Source organism: Podarcis filfolensis (genome assembly GCF_964270895.1).
Source record: "Podarcis filfolensis genome assembly, chromosome: 11".
NCBI classification, from domain to species: domain Eukaryota; kingdom Metazoa; phylum Chordata; class Lepidosauria; order Squamata; family Lacertidae; genus Podarcis; species Podarcis filfolensis.
The window spans coordinates 24674657-24699811 of NC_139613.1; the positions used below are offsets into that span (position 1 = coordinate 24674657).

Consider the following 25155-nt stretch of genomic DNA (forward strand, 5'->3'; position numbering starts at 1 on the left):
TTTCCCTGTCCATATCCCTTAAACTGTGCCTGCAGAGGTGAGAGAACTACACTGAGGTAGTAGGAAGGTTAACACTGACCCCAACTTCATTGGCTTACACAGAGTTTGACTTGGTATAAGGCAAGAATGTGACTTTCCTGCAGCTCTGCTGCTGTCAACTTTATTACTCAGCCCACATCCTGGAGAAGACATGAGGGGATAGAAAACAGGCTCAAACCAGCTATGGTACAACTGTGGTGACCATTCCTGTCAACCTTGGATGAGGCAGGCAGGACAGCCCCTAAGCAGGGCTGGACCTTAAAATGACCCTCCCTTTGCCCCCCCCCCCGATTCCAGCCCTGTTAACCCTCATCCAAGGATCCTATAATATGCCTCCAGTGCTAGTCATAAAGCTGTGGCAAAAACAGAAAACATAGAAACATAATAAGCAGCAAAAATATTGCCATGGTGAAGGCAGCCCCCCTGCTTTGCTAGGCCAATCATTATTGAGGGTAAAATTCCTTCCCAGTCTTGTCAATCTAATGACTAATGTATGTCCATAGCAAGGTAATCGATGAGTACTGTAAATGAGAGAGAATGGATGGGATGATGAAGTCATTGGGATTAAACTGGACCTCTTAACCTGTAGCCTGGGATTGGACAAGAAGGATGAACTTCTGTCTCTGGTTCATAGCAAAGTACTGCCTCAAGCAATCTGCCAGCACAGCTAGGCATTGGGGGACCAACCAGGTGGAACAGGAGCCACAGCATGGCTGAAAGGTAACCGTACTGTGTTCCACTTAGCAATGCCAGCAAGACATCAGCAATATCTTCAGCTGCCCCCACCTCACCTTGTATCAGCACAAAACGAGCTGTGTAAGTGAGGACCCCGGACTGTTCTGAAAGAAATCAAATTGCCGAAATTAAGCCCTGTTTATGCTGAACAGCTTAGGAAGTTCATTAATGTAAGCACTTCTCAGTTTCAGTGGTAAAATGATTTAAAATTTGTAGTATGTATATAAAAGAAACTTGCTTTTCTTCCCCTTTAAGCACGTAGAAAATCAAATTGTGTGAAAGAAGTTGAAAAGTTGCAGGAAAAACGTGAGAAACGAAGATTACAACAGCAGGAACTTAGAGAGAAACGCGCTCAGGTTTGTTTTTATATTTTTGTTCACTTGCTAGTATTTATAATCTGTATTCTAGCAAGTTACTTCAACTAATGTTGAATTTCCTGGCTCATTAGCTAGTGCTTCCTAAGATGGTGTAGGCAATCATTACTGCATACTTGTTACGAGGATGCCATATTTGAGAAAGTGAGGTTTAAGAAGTGTTACTTAAATAGCTCTGTAAGCATCTCAGTGAGTAGAAAGTGAACACGAAGCTACAATCTTTATTTCAAAAAGTTGCTAATCTTAAGCAAATCCGTTAGCATTAATGAGTCTTGTCACAAAGCAGGAGCTTTAGAAGAACCACTTGCATAATCCTGTTGGCAGCTTGCATGTTATGTCCCCATGTATTTTCAGTCTCTTATTGACGTAATAAGAAATATTGGTACTCGAGCAACTTGATGTTGTACTGATGGTCCTAAGCTGCTGAAGATTTTTCTGTCCCTAGTTGTCAGAAATTAGCAAGGAACAAACTTTGTTCCTTTTCATGAAAAAGAACTTAATATGCAGATTGTAATTTTAAAGCCTGCATGTGTGCTCTGATGCTGATGAAGGATGGGAGTGGGTTTTCATGCAGCTGAGCACCCGGAAACACCTTACCTTTGAAGTCAGTTGGACTGCCTTTACTTATTCAGGAAATCAGAAAAAGCCAGCTTATGTTAAAATGTGACATCCAGTTTGAGTCCTTTAAGGCGTCTTTGAATATTTTGCATCTAAGTAAATCAAGCAGAACATGAAAAGGTCTGGAGAACCCCCAGTGCGGTGCCCAGTTGGTGTAGGGAGAGGAGGGATTGTTCCATTCTGGACACGAAATGCTTGTGCTGATGGAATAATCAGAAGGGTGTAATGTTGAATCCCTCCCTTATTTTTTTTCAAGGAGAAGAAAATGTAGTTGATATATTTTGGGTGTTGTTGAGCAACAGAAGCACTTTTGAGTGCTCAACTTAATCAGCCAACTACAAATCCATATTAATGAGGAGCGGTTTTCAGTATCTTTGTCCAAATGATTCAAGTATACACGGAATCAAATATATTTTACCTAGGAGGGTCTGGAAAAGAGAAGGAAGCTTATGCTTTGTCGCAAGATGAAATATTAGCAAGCATAATTTTTGCAATTCTTTAAAAAAAAGTTTGGGAAAATGTCACGAAACTGGCAAAAATGTTGTTAAATTGCAAACAAAAAGGTATCGTATCAGAAGATAATGTATGAGAGAGAACTATTCTATCTTACAAAGTTGACAGCTATTTTTCCCCTTTTAGGAAGTTGATGCTACAAATCCAAATTATGAAATTATGTGTATGATCAGAGATTTCAGGGGGAGTCTGGATTATAGACCACTGACAACTGCAGACGCAGTAAGTTTTGCTACAACTCTCACAGTGTGAGAATTTGGGAAAGTTTAAAATAGTAAATGACAGTGTGGTGTGGCCAAATAATAAACACCATATTTATTCGAGTCTAATGCGCATCTTTTTCTCTCTTTTTTGCAAAATTAAGCTGCAAAAAATTGGCTGCGCATTAGATTCTATGGTGCATTAGACTTGAGTAAAATACGCAGCTCACTTCTGGCAAGGTGCGTGTGCAGCTGTGCACTCCTCAATGGAGAGGTGGGACGGAGCCTGCACCCGCTGCTGGCTAGCGGGCCCGCCTTGCCCGGCTCCTCTTCCTGCCAGACCTGCAGCCGCCTCAAAACTTTAAGCCTGTTTGTTGTAAAGAGTACACTTTTTGCTTATGCACATTACATTTGCCAGCAAGTTCTTTTTTGGTTTCAAGTTTCTGAAAACTGAGGTGCGCGTTACATTCAATGGCACATTAGACTCGAGTAAATGCAGTATGTGGTGAGGCTTATATTTCAACTGTTGTACTTCCACAAGCTTTCTGGTTTTAATATGCTCTGAATTTACAAAGATATGTGTGGGTGTCATATATTTTGGTGAGCTGGGAACTGGCAGATCTCAGTCATGGCAACCTGTAATCTCAGAGGCTCCTAAATGCACCTTTGAGATTACAGTAGTTACGGCTGGAGACTGTAAGATCTTAGCTCTTTTTCTAAACCTGTTCCTGTTTGTAATAAAAGTGGCCCAGCATAATATCTGGTCAAACCTTAACATGAATAATTGTGCAGTTGTGGCTTGCATAACAAGTAATTCAAATAGCAACATGCAAATTTTTCCATCACTTTTCAGGTGTTTTCCAAATGGCCAGGAGAGTCTGCCTAGACTACAATGATATTGAGCATAGTCCTGAAAAGCTTTAAGGAATATGTCCTGCAGTTTGAGCTTTTTGCTCTCTGGAGTATTTTATTTCAAGGTCACATGTGAGGCTTATCTCAGTATAGATACTTTTGTAACAGAGTAAACTCATTGAAATTAATGAACCTGTTAGCCATCTATTAATTTCAGTAGAACTAAGGTTGGGTATAACCTGCTGCTGAATCCTTTTCTTTTTGATCACGTACATCACTATAATTATTGAAATAAACTGTCTTTAAGTGTCTGTTTCAGAATTGGTTCAGAATTACTAACTTCATTGACTCTGTTTTTTTTTAAGATTGATGAGCACAGGATATGTGTGTGTGTAAGAAAACGACCACTAAATAAAAAAGGTAGGCCTCTTTTTAATATGCAGTCTTTTATCTAGTTTCTGGGAGGTAGGTAATAACTTTATTTTATATTTGTCTTGATGCTGAGTTGATTTTTTTCAGGCTGCCCTGAAAAGTTTCCATAAGGGAGGGTGAATAAGTTTTATCAAGTGGGTACTAGGATAACCAAGCATTTGGATTCCCCCTAGAGCACATTTGGAGCCAAACTACCTATAAAAATAATGGACCATTTCTGGCGCGCTCTCTCTCTCTCTCTCTCTCTCTCTCTCTCTCTAATTTTGGTTTTCTGGATGTGCTTGTATAGGCTAGATTGAAACCAGAAACCTTTTTATTTGGTCATATCTAGAAGTGATGTCCCCTTTTAGCATTGCTCTGTACATATGGACATCACAATTTGTAAAGAGGGCTTGTCTTTTCAAAGATCAAGGCAACTTACACGAAAAGTACAATAATCATCTTCTTTTTTTTAAAGATATTTATTGAGATTTTACAAAAACATAAGTTTACAAAATAGAAAAAAGTCACATAGAAAGAAAAAGATACAAAAAAGAAGACATAGAAAAATACATAAAAGAGAAAAAAGAAGAATAAAAATACAAAATACAAAAAACAAATAGATAAAAAAGAATTAAAAAACAAATCCGTTTTTAGTAACTTTAGACTCATTAGCTTGTTGCCTTGGCCTCCTCACACCTCCCCTTTTTGTATTCCCATTTAAATAATCAAATCAGCAAATCCTTACCCTCTTTCGTTTATCTTAACTCTATATCTTAACATATTATAACTCTATATTTTCATCCATTTATCAATTCATTTTTGCATATTCTTATTAACTTTGTTGTTAATGCCACTTATTTTCAGTCCAACATCATTTTAACATTAATTTTACAGTGTTTCTGAAGGTAGTCTTTAAATTTCTTCCGGTCTTCTTCCACCAACTCTTCTCCCAGGTCTCGGATTCTGCCACTCATTTCCGCCAATTCCATATAGTCCATCACCTTCATCTGCCACTCTTCCAGGGTGGGTAACTCTTGTGTCTTCCAATACTTTGCAATAAGTATTCTTGCTGCTGTTGTTGCATACATAAAGAAAGTTCTATCCTTCTTTGGCACCAATTGGCTGACTATGCCGAGGAGAAAGGCCTCTGGTTTCTTCAGGAAGGTATATTTAAATACCTTTTTCATTTCATTATATATCATCTCCCAGAAAGCCTTAATCTTTGGACACGTCCACCAAAGGTGAAAGAATGTACCTTCATTTTCTTTACATTCCCAACATTTATTATTGGGCAAATGATAGATTTTTGCAAGCTTGACTGGTGTCATGTACCACCTGTAAATCATTTTCATAATATTCTCTCTTAAGGCATTACATGCCGTAAATTTCATACCGGTGGTCCACAACTGTTCCCAGTCAGCAAACATAATGTTGTGACCAATATCTTGTGCCCATTTGATCATAGCAGATTTAACCGTTTCATCCTGCGTATTCCATTTTAACAGCAAGTTATACATTCTTGAAAGTATCTTAGTTTTGGGATCTAACAGTTCTGTTTCCAATTTTGATTTTTCCATCTGGAAGCCAATTTTTTTATCCAAATTGTAGGCCTCTCTTATTTGATAATAATGAAGCCAGTCTCACACTTTATCTTTTAATTTCTCAAAACTCTGCAATTTCAATTTGTCACCTTCTTGTTCCAATATTTCCCAATATTTCGGCCATTTGGCCTCCATATTGAGCTTTTTCTGAGCCTTCGCTTCCATTGGTGACAACCACCTTGCGGTTTTATTTTCCAGTAAATCTTTGTATCTTATCCAGACATTGAACAATGCTTTCCTGACAATATGGTTTTTAAATGCTTTATGTGCTTTAACCTTGTCGTACCACAAATATGCATGCCATCCAAAAACGTTGTTAAAACCTTCTAGGTCCAAAATGTCTGTGTTCTCAAGAAGCAGCCAGTCTTTCAACCAGCAGAATGCTGCTGATTCATAGTAAAGTTTAAGGTCTGGCAGGGCAAATCCACCTCTTTCCTTTGCGTCAGTTAATATTTTAAATTTTATTCTAGGCTTCTTGCCCTGCCAGACAAATCTGGAAATGTCTCTCTGCCACTTCTTGAAACAATCCATCTTGTCCAAAATTTGCAATGATTGAAACAGAAATAACATTTTTGGCAATACATTCATCTTTATAGCTGCAATTCGACCCAACAGGGAAAGCTTCAAATTTGACCATATTTCCAAATATGGCGCCAACGGCAATGGCGGTCTCCTTCTAGACTGGAGGGAGAAGCTCCGCGGAAATTGGGTCTGTCCGCTACGGCGAAGCGGAGACCCTTTCGAAAATCACAGGCAGGAGAAGCCTGTGAACGTGGGACTCGGCGGGCACCCTTAGCGCCCCCCGGATTTGCGAAGGAACCCCGCAAGGGGCTCCGGAGCGTAACGGGAGCTTGGCGCAGTGCTGAGAGTCAATTGCTCTTTCCGTGGGGTGAAGCCGCACAGCTGTTGCCAGAGAGCGCTGACCTTTTTCCTGTGACAATTCGGCTGCTAAACAACTACCCGTGAGTAGGTGAAGCTTAAGAAATTGGGACTAAAAGGAGAAAAAAGGGATTAATTTGGCACTGAAGCGGGAAGGTGTAAACAGGAAGTCCGCCTTCCGTTTCTGTACACAGATCAAAGCAAAGACCTTTTTAAGCTAAGACCTGGAGAGCGGTGTTTTAAAAGCTCCAAATCCGAACATCAAAGTGAAAGAACTCCCCCCCCCCCAGGCTAGTGGAGAGGGGGGGGGAGGGAAAAGTGACTTTTTTACTTCTGGAAAAAATAGAGACAGTTATTTAACTCCTGGGAACGGACTGCCAGGTTCACTAGAACTGTTGCACTGAGAGTCGCACTATTTATAGACAATGTAACTTTTTAATGGTCAACTCTGCAAAGGAGATACTTGTTGCAGGTCTTCTCTGGACTTGAAACTGTTGCTTGTTTTCTTGAGGGGGACTTAGGAAAGTTGGAAAAGATTCTTTATTGTAACTTTAATGACTGCTACAGTGTCCCCCTAGAGGAATTTTGAAGCTGTACATCCAGCTGGGGGATTTTTCCATTCTGGACTTTGGGGATTTTCCACGGTAAGACTTGACCGTGGGATCGACCTTGACTCATAGACAAAAGTGTGATGACTGATAGGACAACAAGATCGGGCAAGGCTAGAGTGCAGCAGCCCAGCACAGTTTCCCAGCAATGTAGATCATCTGTTCCCGGCCCTCCTGTGACACAGGGGGAAGATTTTGCACAAGCTGGGTCAAAAGGAATGGCTTCAGAAGGGGATTTTACTTCTGTGTTAAATAAAATTTATGAAAAATTGGAAGGCCTAAGCAAACAAGTTACGGAACAATCAACTAAAATAGACAGGAATACTGCCAGCATTAATAATCTGGGACAGAAGGTGAATTCCAATACAGAATCTATTGAAAAATTGCTGGAAGAATCTGTGTTCAATCGAAAAATAGCTGAGGAAGCAAAAGAAAAAGCAGTGGCTGTAGAGGAAGAAATAAAACCTATGCGCAAACAGATTGGGGATCATCAGTCACTTCTGTCTATGATTGAACTGAGGGAGAAACAGACCAATCTGAGGATCAGGGCAGTACTGGAACTTGAAAAAGATAACCTAAGTGACTACCTTACGCAGGAATTTGGAAAATTTTGGAATTTGGAGCTGGGGAAAGACTTTAAGATAGTAAGTGCGTTCAGACTTGGAAGAGGAGGGAGAAAAAACAGGGTGAGAGACTGTTTGGTTACCCTCCGAACGAAAGAAGAGAGAGATAAAATACTGAGTGTGCACTTCCAGAAGACTTTGGAGATCAACGACTCGAGAGTGGAGATTTTTAAGGATATACCGAAACATCTATTGGATCTTAGAACCAACTACGGAGATCTGGTGGCCCTATTGAGAAGAAACAGAATTGTTTTTAGGTGGGAATTCCCCCAGGGACTATCTTTTACCTTTAAAGGGAAAAAGTTCAAAATAAGATCAGTGGAAGATAAGGAAAAATTTTTGAGAGACCACGAAGAAGACCTGCAAAAAGAAGTACTAGAAGAGGTAAGAGCTTTAAAATCAGGAGTACTAGACATAGTACCACCACCTTTGGGACTGGACAAACTTAAAAAAGCGATACCACCGTCAGAACAAGAAGAACTTTTGGGAGCAGTTGGAGGAGAATAGAATAACCACACCATGTCTCTGCAATTATTAAGTTGGAACATTCATGGGTTTAATTCCCCGGAGAAGAGGAAGAAAGTCTTTCATTTATTGAAAAAGGAACAATTGGACTTAATTTGTTTACAGGAAACTCATGTGATAAGGCTTCACAGGAAAGTACTGATTAATAAAAGATTGGGTCAAGAGTTTATTTCATCGGACAAGGTTAAAAAGAGAGGAGTTGTTATTTATGCCAAAGAGAGCCTGTCACCGAAATTTGTTTTTAAAGATGAACAAGGAAGATTTGTGGCAATTGAGATTCAATCACAAGGAGAAAAATTTCTGATTGTAGGAGTTTATGCACCAAATGAGGGGAAATCTGAATTCTTCAAGAAATTGCATGAGACATTGCTTGACTACATGGACTACAACATTATTATGATAGGAGATATGAATGGAGTGGTATCTACAAATATGGATAAGTCGCAGAGACAGGTTGTAACTAAAGATGGCAGACTACCGAAAACCTTTTTGGAACTGACTGACAATATGGACTTGATTGACATCTGGAGAACTAAGAACCCCCTTGGAAGAGAGGGAACATTCTTCCCTGAAGCCAAAATGACATGGACAAGAATTGACCAAATATGGATAACTAGAGGACTGGCACCTAAGACTCGAAAAGTGGAAATTTGCCCAAAAACTTGCTCCGACCATAATGCGGTGAAGATGGAGGTGAAACTAACACCAATCGGTTCCTTCAGATGGAGGATGAATGACACCTTATTTAGAGATCAAGAGGTTACCAAGAAGGCCCAAAAAATATTGAGAGATTATTTTGAGATAAATTTGAATACCACGGTTGAAAAAAGAGTAATCTGGGACGCAAGCAAAGCGGTCATGAGAGGGTTTCTGATTCAACAGAATGCAATAAAGAAGAGAACTCAAAATGAGAAAAAAGATAAAATCTTGGAAAAAATAAAAGAAGGAGAGAAGAAATTAAGAGCGAAACCAAAGTCGCAAGAGATTCTGAGAGAAATAAAGCTATATCAAGTACAATACATGAAAATGATAAATCAGGAAGTAGAATGGAAAATTAAGCAGATGAGACAAAAGACATTTGAATCGGCTAATAAATGCGGGAAACTGCTAGCCTGGCAGATGAAAAAAAGACAAAAATTAAACACCATCACAAATTTGGATGTGGAAGGAAAGAACAAACAGAATCCACTGGAGATTAGAAAGTGCTTCCAGAGATATTTTAAACAATTATATACACAAGGGCCACAGAAAGAGACTGATTCAGACCAATTTTTAAGAACAAATGGATTACAAAAAATCTCTCAAGAAAATAAGATAATGTTGAATCACAAAATTACAGAACAGGAGGTTGAAGGTGCCATTCAGAACATGCAGTTGGGTAAATCTCCAGGGCCGGATGGTCTAACCTCCAAATAGTATAGATCTTTGAAAGATTGGTTAATTCAGCCACTAAAGATAAAGAGATAAAGATAAAGATAAAGATAAATTTATTGTCATTGTCCGTATATACACAGTATACACAACAACGAAAATCAAACACCCCCCCAAAGACCGGGTTCACATACCGGGTTCACATTACAGGTCTGTAATGAAATTTTGGAGGGGAAAAAGGCGCCAGAGTCGTGGAAGGAAGCTTACATTACACTTATACCGAAAACTGAGTCTGAAAAGACACAACTTAAGAACTACCGCCCCATATCCCTGCTTAATGTGGATTACAAAATTTTTGCTGATATCTTGGCTAATAGATTAAAAAAGGTACTAGTCGAAGAGATACATAAAGATCAAGCCGGCTTTCTCCCAGATAGACATCTGTCTGACAATACGAGGAATATAATTAACATTTTGGGGAAGCTGCAAGTGAACATCAATGCCAAAGCAGTTTTAATTTTTATAGATGCGGAAAAAGCTTTTGATAATATTTCTTGGAATTTTATGAAGAAAAATCTTCAGGGAATGGGGGTGGGCCAAGGGTTTGAAAATGGTATAAGTGCAATTTACTCAGAACAAAAGGCTAAGTTATTAGTTAATAATGTGATGACAGAGGAATTTAAGATAGAGAAAGGGACACGACAAGGCTGCCCAATTTCCCCATTGCTTTTTATTTTGGTTCTGGAGGTTTTGCTGAATATGATTAGAAGGGACCGTCTGATTAAAGGTATTCAGGTCGGAGCCAAACAATATGAATTGAAAGCTTTTGCAGATGACCTAGTTTTGATGTTACAGGAGCCAGAATCTAGTACGAAAAGAGTATTAGAATTGATTCAAGAATTTGGTCATGTGGCAGGATTTAAATTGAACAAGTCAAAAACCAAAGTGCTTGAGAAAAATTTTACACCAATTGAGAAAGAGAGGTTTCAGAAGGAGACAGGTTTAACATTAGTTAAGAAAGTAAAATATTTGGGGGTTAATATGACTGCTAAGAATTTAAATTTATTTAAAGATAACTATGAGAAATGTTGGATAGAAGTGAAAAGTACAATAATCAATGAAAAAAGGAACTCTCCCTTCCCTTCCCTTCCCTTCCCTTCCCTTCCCTTCCCTTCCCTTCCCTCCTTCCTTCCTCTCTGTAAGACCGAGTAGCAATCCAGACTTCGGTAACGATTTCAAAAAAGTCTTCACATTCCCTCTGAAATGCCATGAGGAAGGCAGGCCTAGACTATTTGAATTCTCTAAGTTAAATATAGTACCCCCCCTCTCAAAAGATGAAATGTTGTGGCAGTATTTTACCAAAGTGAAGGTTATTTTATTCATCCAAACCTTAAATGCCTGGTTCTATGTAAGTAACGCTTCTGTTCAAAGAAACACCTAGTTTATTTAGAAGCTTCTAATGTCCCCATAACTAAATTAGGTATTAGTGTAAATGCTGAAATTGTGATGGAATCTCTCTGGGGAGGGGAGTGCTTGGGAATTATGTAATGAGATGGTTACATAATGTTCCATTTGAGTGTCTTGTGAAGAGCGATGATGCATTAAATATTATGATGCTAGCAGCTCTGTAGAGCGTATTTAGCTATAACTTAAGTTCTAGGCATATTTGGCTTTCTTCATGCAGGTCCTTGAGCATCACTTTGAATATCATGGTATTATGGTTTGGAATTTAAAATTTGGGGGCTGGTTAATATTAGTCCATGATTAATCAGACGCTCCCTCCTCTCCCATCAGTCTGTCCAGGTCCTAACCTGCAGTCATTGCCAACATGCAGTTCTAGGGCTCAGACACGTCTGGAGTATCAAGAAAATAGGGAGACTGTCCCACATAATTTGATAACCTGTTAATCAAGGCAGTGCCAATGCCAAAGCCAACCAAATAATGAGGGAGAAGAATGCATCTTTCTGATTTCTCACAGGAGCTGGCAAGAGTAGGAGAAGAGTTGATGTATCTTCCCCCAACTGTAATGGGGCTTATCTATCTATCTATCTATCTATCTATCTATCTATCTGTCTGTCTGTCTGTCTATCTGTGGGGCTTATCTATAGTTGCCTTTCCTCTGCGCTTTCTGAGTACCCTTTTTTTCTTTTTGCTCTGGAGCTTTACCTGGAAGAAACTTGCTCTTTATAGCTCAATTGGAGCAAATGGCAATCTGCTGAAAACCCAAATTGCTGCTTTCTCAAATTTGGCTTTAAAGGGTGGGTTTTCATGGGGAGAGCTCTGGAGCACAGAAAACAAAAGGGGGAGCACTCTGACATGGAGCTTTAAAACATGGACCTGTGTCTGAAAGAGTAGGGAAAACAGCAGAGCAAAAGGCAAGTGTGGATAAGCTCATAAGAGATAGGAGATGGGGGAGAGCACTTGCACAGGTTGCTGAACGCTTCCAAGGCTAGGAAGGCAGGGCTGAACAGGAAACATTCTGGAGCTCAGCTTATTCTGTCGGGAACCGAATCCAGGTGGTAGACGGATGACAACAGGCCAATTTCCCCTTCTAGTACAGTGGTGCCTCGCAAGACGAAATTAATTCGTTCCGCAAGTTTTTTCTTCTTGCGAGTTTTTCGTCTTGCGAAGCATGGTTTCCCATAGGAATGCATTGAAAATCAATTAATGCGTTCCTATGGAGACCGCTTACCAGGCTGGCGGTGCGGAGAAGGGCTTTTCTCCCCACCGCAAGCCTTCAGGACAGGTCCGGGAACAGAGGGGAAGGCGCGCAGCGCTTCTCCTCTGTTCCCGGGGCTTGCGGTGGGAGGAGGGTTTTTCCTCCCCACCGCCAACATTCAGAACAGCATTCTGAATGTTGGCGGTGGGAAGGAAAACCCTCCTCCCACCGCAAGTCTTCAGGACAGCCATCCGAAGGCTGGCGGCGGGAGGAGGTCTCTCCGCCCCACCGCCAGCCTTCGGAGCAGCCTTCCAAAGACTGGTGGCGGGAGGAGGTCTCTCCGCCCCACCGCCAGCCTTCGGAGGAGGTCCGAGAACAGTGGGGAAGACGCGCTGCGCTTCCCCGCTGTCCTGGAGATTTCGCTATGGGCTTTCGTCTTGCGAAGGAAGCCCATAGGGAAATTCGTCTTGCGAAGCGCATCGAAAAACGGAAAACCCTTTCGTCTAGCGGGTTTTTCGTCTTGCGAGGCGTTCGTCTTGCGGGGCACCACTGTACTAAGATAACTTTGGAATTATCCTGGTCTCACTATGTGTAATCAGGATGATCTCACACCTCCCATAGATTTCTGTATGGCCTCAGTTGAGTTCACGACCAACCGTGTCTGCTCCTTACCTGGGAAAAAGCTGGGTGGGAGTAATAAAGTGCTGCTGATGCTTTCAGAGGGTGGTGATGGGGATTCCTCCATATCTATACGGCAGTTGTCAAGGCCATCTTGGTAGTTTCCATTCCTACTTTGGCTCTTTCTCTACCCTTTTCTCCTTTGTATTCCTCAGATGGGGGAAGGGAAGTAGCCTGCTTTTCTCCTCAGCTCTCTGACTCATATCTGAAGACAGAGGGTCTGTGACAGCTTCCCTTTGATGTGCTGGGCAGTCCATTGATGTGGAAGTTGCCCTACTTCTCTGCCCTTCAGTTCAGAATGAGTGTAACCATCCTGTGGTTATATAGGATGTTACACATTGACTATATTACAGAACTGTTGGAGCCTACTGTCTTTCAGTCACCGGATTGTAATGTAGATTTTATTAGGAATGTAGGCTGTATTCAACCAGTTGATGTATTAATCAACTGAAATCTAATTAGTCGTAGCCATTTACACACACACACACACACACACACACACACACTCTTATTGCCCTTCACTGTAAGGTCCCAGGGAAGGATACAACATTACAAAAAAATTAAAACAACCCACAAGTATAAAAACAAGGTGGGTCAAAAAAACATACACCTCAGGTGTCAAAAGCTAGGGCCTTCAGATTTGCAGCTGGTCCCCATATAGGATTTGATAAGATTTCATTTTCTCTGTCCTCACCAGGTTTGATTGGGTGAAGTATTACAAGACAATATATTGAGGAGGTTTGGTGCTATAATAAAAGTTTATTTAATCAACTTTTCCAGAATTTTCACCTGGGCATTCTAGTTTTTAAAGTGAAACATGAAATGTGAGAGTCTTTAACTCTCCAAACTTAAAAATATAATTCACTCAGTGTTGTAAAACCTGAAGTTCCAACTTTATTCTGAAGGTCTGACTGACTAAGAATACCCTTAATGTTTTCATTTATAATGTAATGAGATTCATTGTAATCTTCCTAGGAGACAGATCACAGTCTGTTTATCCTGTTTGTATAACCAATATTAGCTAAATTAAACTATAGGGAGATGTGTGTCTCTGTTGAGTTTTGGCATGCTACTTAAGATGTTTAAAAGTTGTGAATTTGTGTGTTCAGATAATATTTTTTTAAAAAGAACAAAATTGGGGTCTAATGGACCTTGAAGTATAGACAGGTCTGTAATATAGTGTGCCCTAAGAACAATCTATTCAGTTTTTTCTTTCGAGTAATATTTTTCTGTTTCTCACTTGCAAATATAGGGCAGAAATTTCCATTTTATTTTCCTGCCACATGGTTACAACACTTCTCTCAAAGCTAAACTTTGGTTGCTTTCCAGTAACTGGGTGGTTAGGTGAAAGGTCAGAATCAAAACACTTCAATGTAGAGCTCTTTGTATGAGAAACCTCAATATATTCTGATTTCTGTCCTGAGGGGTTTTTCCCCCTCACAGAAATAGGACACATTAATGCATTTGACTGTACATACAAAGCACCTTTTGTTTGCATGTCTCTTGGAACATTGGGCTTTGTGTATGTTGTTGCTGACTCAGGCATTTCATACAATTAACAATAGCTAATATTAATGAATGCACAAACTGATGAAATCAAGTTGGCTATCTCCTGTTCCCTTGAAGATGGGTAATGATTTCTTTATGTACTGTTCTTGCAACAAGCTATTTATGCATGCAGATTAAAAAAACAAATAGACTGAAGGTGATTCTAGTTTAAACTGAACAGCCTGGAAATACATGTACATATGTATTTTTTTTCTTCCAAAGATGCACATTATAGTATTACCAGATTCACATAAATTGCTTTGAAAAGATTTAACTATTTTGGATGTATGACTAATGTCTCAATTAATTGTGAAGTTTGTGTATCCAAAAAAATTAATTCACATTTAATTGCTTTTTTAGAAACTGTAATGAAAGATCTTGATGTAATAACAATCCCTAGCAAAGATGTTGTGATGGTACATGAACCCAAACAAAAGGTAGATTTAACACGGTACTTAGAAAACCAAACTTTCCGCTTTGACTATGCCTTTGATGACAGCGCTCCTAATGAAATGGTGTACAGGTATGTGTTCCTTGTCCCCATTTTGAAGTTTGTTGCTGTTTTCTCCTGTCAGTAAGCTGATGTTCTGTTTAACTTGGATTCCTGTGTGTTGTTACTGTTGCAATTCCTATGTGTTTGTCTCTTTTTCCACTTCGTCCTCCCAAAAGGACATATTTTCCTAGCCACAGTTATATTTAAACTGTAATAGCTTTATCCATTGTGAGTGTTTTTGTGTCACTGTACTGGGCTTTCCGCTTCTATTGTGCTTCGGTCCCCCCTGCTTTTGGAGGCAGAAGATAATTACACAAAGGGGTTAAGACCTCATTTGGAACCTGAGAGGCAGGTCAGACTTGAAAGATCTGGGCAGAAGAAAAAACAGACTCTGCTAGGGGTTTCTTGAGAAGCTGCTAGTATTTTTCCAAAGTCAGAGAGGCAAGAATAAGTCTGGAAATATGCTCCTTTAATGCTACTTCTCTTAAGCTAGTTTGAAAGGAGGGAAAGGCCTGAAAAAATGTGTGAATGGGAGGGAGTAGGTGGCAGAAAGAAAGAAGAAAGGGTTAGTTCCGCCTACTTATGACTGCCATCCTGCCTGCTGCTTGGTATGCAGCCCCTGACAGATTACCCACAAGTCAATGCAGCTCTTGGCAGAAATGGCTGCCCATCTCTGCTCTTCGTGGTACAGTTTGAATATGAGTCTCCTTCTAGGACCAGGAGGATCCACAGTTCCACTCCTGCAATTAGTACAGAGAATACAGAAATGTTCAGAAGCTCCAGGTCAGCACTGCTGAGCAAAAGGACTGTGTGTGCATCATTTTAGGTCAATAGGGAGTGCTTGTTTCTCTAGAATGGGGGTGGGGAACCTTTAGCTCAGGGGCAACAAACTTTTTCAGCAGGGGGCCGGTCCACTGTCCCTCAGACCTTGTGGGGGGGGAGGGATGAATGAATTCCTATGCCCCACAAATAACCCAGAGATGCATTTTAAATAACAGGACACATTCTACTCATGTAAAAATATCAGGCAGGCCCCACAAATAACCCAGAGATGCATTTTAAATAAAAGGACACATTCTACTCATGTAAAAGCATGCTGATTCCCAGACTGTTCGCGGGCCGGATTTAGAAGGTGATTGGGCTGGATCTGGCCCTTGGGCCTTAGTTTGCCTACCCATGCTTTAGCCTATAAGCCAGTCTTTGGGGGAGGTCTGATTTGGCCCACAAGGCCATATCAGTTATCTTCACTTGGGACGTCAGCTGATTGAAGGCAGGATTCAATACCTCATTAGCTGTGAGTGTCTGTTGCCAGGAGGGGACAGGTGTCTGCAGTCAACACAACAAGATTTATCTGTCTGTTCGCTGGCTGATAAGTGGGGGTTTAATTCTGCCAAAGAAAACCTGTAAAATGCAAGCAGCTTCTTTGCAGTTTCTGTAGTAGTGGTGACTGGGGCGGGCAGCAAAGGGGGGAAAGGCGAGTTTTTTGCTTTGGCCTACCCATCTCTGCTGTTGGAAGTGTGAGAAAGAAGCCTGCAGAAAAGAAGTTATGGGAATGGAGGATGACCTAAAGACTTCCTTTGGACTTCTGAAAGCATTATTTAGAAGGCAGAAAATAAGATCTGACTGCTGCTGAATCCAAAGTTGAAAGTAATTTGTGTCAAAGTACTCTACTACTTGTTTTTTTGTCTAAACTGCAACAGACATTTTCAAAGATGGCTTTTGATGTTTTTGCTTGGATGGGGTTATACAAGCTTTATTTCTTACGTAAAGTTTTAAAAAGGTATTATACTAGGCACTCTTGGAGATCCATTTCAGTCACGGGTTTAGGCCTGGTTTTGGCACAGAAACTGCTTTGACTAGTTAGCTTTTGTTCTTGTTTCTATTATGTATTTTGTGTTTTTATCATGTATTTTATGCTCTGAACCTCCCTGAGATCTAAGGATGAAGGGTGGTATACATATTTTAAAAATAATATAATAGCTATGTTTCTTTTATTTCTGTGCTAAAGGTTTACTGCAAGACCACTAGTAGAAACAATATTTGAAAGAGGAATGGCTACATGTTTTGCTTATGGACAAACAGGCAGTGGAAAGACCCATGTAAGTATTTCTGGTGAGCGATACCTGCTATTGAAGTGCTTTTATTATAACCTGATAACTTTGAATGTGTTAACAACATAATTGACTCTCTTAAGGGCAAACGCCTCTTAGGGACTGGTCATACACTGTAAAATTTTGTCCCAGGTCCCACTTATGAACCTACTTTATGGAACTTTAAAGGCTGCTTGCCGACAAACTTCATTAGAGTTAGAAACACACACATATACATTCTTAGAGTGTCCACTGTTCCCGTCACTACAAAATGCTAAAGTAATCTGTGTCTTAAGGGAGCAAATCCAGTTGTTTTTACACAAAGCAGTGGGTCTTCTCAATGAAAGTAGTTATTCATGCACGACCCTTGATAATGAGTATGTGATGTTTGATAGTTGCTGTTTTCATGCTGTTTATTTTATTGTATTATATTTGTCTTTAGACAATGGGTGGTGATTTTTCGGGAAAGAACCAAGACTGTTCAAAAGGAATTTATGCACTAGCAGGTATGTCCTTTGTCTTTGAGCTTGATACAAAAGAGTCTGTATCCTGTATGTATAGCTATACACTTTATGGTATTTGGGTACCACTTAACATCTGAGATTGAGAGATGTAATACTATTCACTAAATGCATGGTTAAGTTGGAAGTTGGACCTGCGCGAAACTGCAGGCAGAAGGAAACTGTCAGCAGGGGACTTGCCTGCTTCTTCACCCCATTGCAGCTTTCTGTAGTCCCAAAAAGTTGTTTCTGGGGGCCAGGGCAGCCTGTGGATTGGGGTGTGAAGGGATGTTGGGTAAAAGGAAGTCACTGAAAATGGGTCCAAAACATCTTGCAAGAGCAGTATCCCTCACGCAAGGTGCTTCTGTTCTATTTTGACAGTTCCTCTTGCACCCCATCCCACTTTGTTCTGGAGGCTCCTCTAACCATCAGAAGTAGCTTTTCTGGAGTTACTATAGTAACAGAGGGTTATTATGGGAGAGGGGTGGTGGGGAAGCCTCCTTTCATGTACCGTACTTTCTTGGAAAGCTTATAGTCTAACATTCTAGCTTCCATCCTGTGAATCTCTTTGCATTTTATTAGCTTCTCTCCAAAACAAATGCTGTGAATTTTATCTGTAAATTTATGGCCTATTGTACAGGGTTCTTGCTTGCATTACAGAAAGCTAGTGTATGTGATGCATGTTAAACACGTGAAAACGCTATACAAATGCTCCTTTTTATGACTAGCCACATGGAACAATCCATGCTACTATGTGAACATTTGTCATGGATGCTTTAGTTGAAATTCTTGCATTATAGGGGGTTGAATAGATGACCATCAAGGCCCCTTCCAACTCTACAGTTCTGTGATTCGAACAGCTGTACATTTAACATTTTTTCTGTCACTTAGTCGATATCTTTTTCATCTATTCACAGCTAGAGATGTCTTTTTAATGTTGAAGAAACCAAACTATAAGAAACTAGAACTTCAAGTATATGCAACATTTTTTGAAATTTATAGTGGAAAGGTATGTGATACATACACATATATCTATTTTAGAATAAAAGTCTTATCTAGCAAAGCTTATTTTGTCGGGAGTTCTGAGTTTTCGTCTCTGTATTTAGATCTCTTTGTTTTGCATGGCTGTTTTGTCAGACAGGACTAAAGTAATGTTCTAAAGACCCCTAAATAAAATAACATCTCTTCTCCCTCTCTTTCCCCTGCTCCCTGCATAAGGTTTTTGACTTATTGAACAGGAAGACGAAATTGAGAGTTTTAGAAGATGGTAAACAGCAAGTCCAGGTGGTGGGATTACAGGAACGAGAAGTTAAATGTGTTGAAGATGTACTCAAGCTTATTGAAATAGGCAACAGTTGCAGGTAGGATTTTTATTTTATTTTATTTTTTAAAAAAACAACCTGGGAGTTTACTTGCCAGAAGAAAACTCCTGTTCTGTAATACCTACTGAGAGAAATAGAACATTTGTGTGTGTGTGTGTGTGTGTGTGTGTGTGTGTGTGTGTTTTAGGAGCAGTGTTGATTTGTGTTGTCAGCTTACTGTCTTAATGTTTTGCTAATTTATTGACATATTGTTACATTTATTACATCTGGGTTTCCAACTAAGACTGTAACATTCAAGTTCAGGCTTAAAAGAAGTTATAACTAGCACTTGCATAGCTATAACTACACTTGCCCCTTCAGTCTGTGTGTTCCAATGCTGATTTTTAACCCTGGTCTGACTAGCTCATATTGTAAGGTCCAATTTCCCTTTGTGCTGATGTGGTTGTAAGGTTCAAGAAACATATTGATGCATGTAGTGGGAATGTAACTAAGTACACATGTTCTGGAAGGAGGTTGTAACAGAGATTGGTATTATTGTTGCCAAACAGGGGTCCTTGGATGCTAAGTTACGTCTCTTACCTATTTTTGATGACACCAATATTAACCTTACTCAACACCTTTTTCTATATGTGTTGGTTGCCGCTTGTCTAGTGATCGCTCAAGGATGGAAGGGCACATCTTGTTATTCTACATCTATGGTTTTAAAAAGTAGTGTTCATTGCCTTTTTTTGAAAAAAGTGACTCATAAAATATGTGCCACCATGAGTGATTTGGACTTCTCTGACTTTGCTTCAGCTTGGGGGCTGTTTGTGACTTAACATGACCAAACAATCTCATGGTTGGCACATTTCCACTAAATATAAGTATTTGGCAATAATCATGATGATTTAATATGTTTGGTATTAGTATGAACCCTGTATTCCACTATGGAATTTATTTTATGCTACTCCTTTTTCAAAATTTCTGTGATTATTATGATTATTATTTTATTATTTTGTAATTTTATTTTTATGACTGTTTTTATTCTTTCTTTTAGCTTGATGCTTCATTTTTGTTTACTGTAAAATAAAAATAACTAATACTTGCTTCTAAAATGTAAAAATATTATTAAGTGAATTGAAACAAACATGGTTCAATGAGTGGTATAAGAGGAAAATACAGATGCTCTTCTACCTCAGTTCATGCCATAGTTGAAGATAGAGAGTAATTGGCATATGTGTACTGCAAATGAGCCCCTTGTTTGTTTTGTATTAGAATAGAACCTAAAGTGTGCTTTAAACTATCAACAGATAGTGTAAGCATGACAAGCCTTGTGGTGACGTGTAATTCAATTGCGTCTCTCTCCTCCCTTTGCTACAGAACATCTGGTCAGACATCTGCAAATGCACACTCATCTCGAAGCCATGCAGTGTTTCAGATCATCCTCAGGAGGAAAGGGAAGCTGCATGGTAAATTTTCATTGATTGACTTGGCTGGAAACGAAAGAGGAGCTGACACTTCCAGTGCCGATAGGCAAACACGACTGGAAGGTGCTGAAATTAACAAGAGCCTTTTAGCACTTAAGGTAAAAAAAAATGCCTCTTGTATTTGTACCAAAGACCCTCCAGTTTTCCATATTGCAGCAAATGCAGAAACTTCTGAAGGTGATATTTGCCTTCCATGTTTAATATGTGTGTTGTTATATTTGTACATTCAAAGAGCTCTGAGCAGTACTTTGTGTTTGATTTGTGAGCTAGGTTAAGCTGCAGGAGACTGATTTACCCAAAGCCAAACACCTAGTTTGCTTCCTAGCTTAGTGATTTACTCCTGGCCCTCCCACATTCAAGCTACTGAAATATACGGATGCTGAAAATGTTCATAAGGTTAGGTAGCTTTGTAGACCTCTGCCTATACTCATACATGGTTTGTGATTTATGATAAGAATCTTGGACTGTTCAAGAATTGCAATAGGTAGGAGTCAAGTCCTCTAGCAGCTGGTGGTGAGGCACAGACTGAAACTGTGGTGTCGGACCACAATGCGGAGGGCTTGCTCAGCAATAGTAGGAAGCCAGAACTGTTAAGCTGATATAGGCCAGGGTCTGAACATAAAGCTTGGTACCACTCAAATGTTGTTGGACTACGCTTTCCATTAGCTCCAGCCAGCATGGGCTGTGGTTAGGAATGATGGAGGTTGTAGTTCACAACATTTGGAGGGTATCAGGTTTTGGAAGGGCTGCGCTTGGGTGCTAGCTGTAGGATTTTGGCATGGGGCTTTTGATGCTGTCTGTCCATTGTTTCTGGCAAAAGACTATGGTCTCTTTGGATAGTTGACTCTACATGTGTATACACATGTCCGTGTGTGTGTGTGTGTGTGTGTGTGTGGAAGTGGTATGAGAATGCTCCCATACATAGTACATCTCTTTCCCTCCCTTTAGTCTGCAAGTATTTATTTCTGGAAAAAAATTATCCTGCCATTTCAGTGTTATACAAACTCACCTTTTTTGTCAATGTATGTAGATTTTCTGTGTGCGTAAACCAGATGTTGCTTTCTCTCTCAAAGAAAACCCTGTATTGGTCTTACTAGATATATATCAACCCTAGGGAAATGTCAGAATGTAGGATGAGCCATCACTGTAGCATGGAAAGAGGCAGGTAGAGCAAATAGGTGCAGCTCTGCTGTATATTTCCTAGGGAGTAATATATGCATAAAAATGTGGTTCTAAGTTTATGGTTGTGTAATTAACACAAGTGTGCAAGGGAGAAAGACAGACAAACAGTGTGGACTTCACCTCTGTTTTGGTTTATTGTGCATATTTGGTATGATTACAGAACACACCAATACATACTGCATAACTAATATTTAACAATACAGTGAAGACCCTTGTGACACTTTAAAGACTAACAAATTTGTTGCAATGTAAGCTTTTGTAGACCAGACTGCCCTTTGCAGGGAATACTCTGGTTCACGAAATACTATGCCACATTTGTCAGTCATCACAAGTTTTTGTTTTTATTGCAACAAGCTAACACAGTTAGTCCTCTAGAAATAGTTACTTGATAATACAGCTGCCCTCAGACATGCCTAATTTGACTAACCAAGTAATAAAAAAGAGCTTACACTGATTTGTGCTAACAAAATACAACCAGTATTCCTCCAAAATACAACAGCTTCCTCCAAGAAAGGCCAAATTTTAAAGCTCTTGAAATTTAGTCTCACACATTTCCTTTTTATCTGTAATGTAGCTATTTTGCCAGTATGCACTTCTGCAGTTTGTGTAGCATGCTGAAAGTTTTAATTCCACATTAAATATCTGTAATGTACATATTTGTATTTATGTGCATTGCAAATTCAGTGCATGGAAAGTATCCAGATTTCGTGTTTATTTTTACTTAACTGCTGTGAACTGTTTTGCTGTTGCTCTGCTTTGTTTGTCATCTTCTAAATGTCATTAATTATATAGGGGAGCAAGAATAAGCAAGCAGCTACAGATGTTCCAAATTACTGTTGTCAGGAATAAATGGAATATTTCTAACCGAACTACTTAATCTTCATTTTCTGACAGTCTTTGTATCATGAGAAAACTGAAGGAGTTGAAAATCCTCCAGTTCATTTGTCAAAACATTTCAATGCTTTTGAAATGTGGGCTTTGCCCCATTAGAAGTTGTCTGCGATGAGTTTCCTATTGTTGAAATATTTCAGAATCTGTTTACTGTAACCAAATAAGGGTTGCATAGTCAAATACTTACCAGTGAAGAAAGAAGAATTATTTAAAAGTCATATTGTATTGCTGTTTCATAAACCATGTCCTCTTCTGGGATTTGATATTTAATCCAAAATGGAATGTACAGTCACACCTCTAGTTGCGTTAGGTTCATGTTGCGAATTTTCGGGTTGCAAACGCGGCAAACCCGGAAGTGGATACATGCAGAAGCATTCTGCGCATTTCGTGCATGCACAGGAGCTCTCTATTGCATCACATTCATGCGCAGAAGCGGCACCCTACTTATGGACTTTTCGGGGTGCAAACAGAACCCCGGAATGTATTGCGCCTGTAAGTAGAGGTACCACTGTAGTGTAAATGGCTGTAGCTCCATGATAGAGCATCTCCTTTGTGACCAGAAGGTTTCAGGTTCAGTCCCTGGCATATCCAGGTAGGTTTGGGAAATACTTCCTGCCTGAAATCCGGGAGAATCACTGCTTGTCAGTTTATATCGTACCAGATGCATTGTTGGTGTGTTGGACTGGTGCCAAGTTTATTGTGTCCTAAATGATCTTTAGTCTCTTACTGCAGCCTGCCTGCCTTATTGACCAAGCATTGAGGAGAGTGAGTCCATTGAGGTGCTGATACTGTCTGGGTCCCCTGGCTGTTACCCTCCATCTCATTATAGCCTCCATGATTGGCTGTATAATTCCATGCCTATTTTATGTGAGGTTCCTTGTGAAACACAGCTGTGGAACTGGGGAGCCCTCAGTCACTAGCTGGAGCAGAAAGATATGAGAGGGGGAAGGCAGAACCTTTTAAGTTGGTTAGATAGGCTTGGGTGGGTATGAAGTCGTCCAGGGCTGCCTTTTGAATAGGGTTTTTTGGGATTAAAGGGCCATTATTTCCAGGTCATTGAGCAGGATTGAAGGCCTATCCTGACCAAGGCAATGATTCCATTGAAATAGCCCAGGCATAGACAAACTCAGGCCTTCAGATGTTTTGGAACTACAACTCCCATCATCCCTAGCTAACAGGACCAGTGGTCAGGGATGATGGGAATTGTGGTCCCAAAACATCTGGAGGGCCGCGTTTGCCTATGCCTGAAATAGCCCTTTGTAAAAAGTTTTGAGAACCATGACACAAAACTAGTCTGGTGTTCGAGTAATTTTATTTTTATTTAACTTTAGAAAATGTTCATACATTTTCCTTTAAAAGTATTTTACTTTAGAGTGAAATAGCAAAAAATAAAAATTATTAGGTGAGGATAAAATGAATTAGTTTTTCATTTCATGGTTTGTTGCTCTATTAACATAAGCACTGTCTGCTGGATCAGACTAGTAGTGCTTTTAGTCCAGCATTCTGTTCCCACGGTGGCCAACCAGATGCTTATGGTTTCCCACAAACAGGATCCAAGAGCAAGAGCCTTCTCCCCTGTTTAAACCCCACAGAATTAGAGCAGTGTTGGTAAGAACCTAACTAGCACAGAAAACCCTTGTGAGACACAGTGGACACCCATTTCCCTTGGTTTACATTTTATACACAAAGAAACTATTAGCCTGGAGGATTTTTTTAAATCTTTCTTTCTAAGCTTTCTAAGCTAAAGATGTTTTTTTTACAGAATGCTGAACAGCACCTACAATAACAAACACTGTCGTTTTAAGTGCTTTCTTCCTTAATCTCTGATACAAGTAACTTGTCTAGTGCTGCAAGGCTCCATAAGTAGTGAAGAACAGTAGCAATTAAAAGAACTTGCCTATAGCTCAATTTGCCCATGAGAGTCTAGAGTTAATATTGTGCTCGGACTTAAAACACAAACTCTAGCAATGCCTAATTACAGTGCTACAGTGGGGTTGAGGTTTATTTGCATTTTTCTTAATTAGAAATACTGAAAACTGATGTAATATTTTAAGACTGGCTTAAACAAGAGCAACATGTTTATTTATCTGGTTTTGTTGATTGCACTTGTATTAATATTTTTGCATGTGTCCTGTGGAGCAAGAAAACATAAACATGTTTACTCTTACAGGAGTGCATCAGAGCCTTAGGCCGAAATAAGCCTCATACTCCATTCAGAGCGAGTAAACTTACTCAGGTCCTAAGAGATTCATTCATAGGAGAAAACTCTCGTACCTGTATGGTAAGTTGAGTGTGTTGCATTGCTGTAGAAAACAACAACAATCTATTAGTAGTAGATCAACTTAAATACACCATAGGCCACATACAAAAGGGATGGAAAACCCTGTATTCTCAGGTGGCACTCTGATCTTTAGATAGCAATCCTTAGCTGGAAGTCAGTACTGCTTCACAACCAGACCCATTGGTTCTCTCCTGATTATTTCCTTGGTCTTAAGCAGTGCTTTTTTTCTTTAAAAATGTTTAGGGGTGCTCCCATTTTGACTCAAAAGAATCACCATTTTATAGTTCAAATTGGGAAAAATAAAGACAGTAAATGGACAAAAGTAGAAAGATTCACAAAATGTTTAAGGGTATGCGCACCCCTACGTACCCCCATAAAAAAGCACTGGTCTTAAGACTTGGATTTTAAAATACCATAAGAGATGTTTATAACCAGTGTGATCTTTCCCTTTAGGGCAATTTGAAGATGGCTTCTTGATATGCTCAAATTTCATAATATGATTCCAAAAGCTACTAATCAGAATTAAGTTTCTTCTATGGGAAGTGTTTATAGTCCTTAAGATTCCAACAGATTCCATATGTTGTTTTTGGTAGGTTCTGTTGGAATAACCTATTAGTCAATGTCATTTTATTTGTGGAAAAGGTACTTGTGGAGGTTATTCTGCCCTGCATATCCTATTTCCAAATATGCCTT

At 39.7% G+C, this 25155-nt stretch overlaps 1 protein-coding gene across 8 annotated transcripts in view; it reads left to right on the top strand.

Annotated features, from left to right (window-relative positions):
• Positions 1-25155, top strand: part of KIF2A (kinesin family member 2A) — a 54915-nt gene that overhangs the window by 21545 nt on the left and 8215 nt on the right. For all 8 annotated transcript variants that reach the window (XR_014539631.1, XR_014539632.1, XM_083576123.1 and 5 more), the window contains exons 6-15: positions 1030-1130; positions 2406-2501; positions 3697-3751; positions 14598-14760; positions 16739-16829; positions 17263-17326; positions 18238-18329; positions 18539-18681; positions 20002-20206; positions 24352-24462. Coding sequence is in view for 6 of the 8 variants with exons in the window: in XM_083576123.1 (XP_083432249.1) it covers positions 1030-1130; positions 2406-2501; positions 3697-3751; positions 14598-14760; positions 16739-16829; positions 17263-17326; positions 18238-18329; positions 18539-18681; positions 20002-20206; positions 24352-24462 (1121 nt within the window). In the remaining 2 variants the exon portion in view is untranslated. The remainder of the gene's footprint in view (positions 1-1029; positions 1131-2405; positions 2502-3696; positions 3752-14597; positions 14761-16738; positions 16830-17262; positions 17327-18237; positions 18330-18538; positions 18682-20001; positions 20207-24351; positions 24463-25155) is intronic.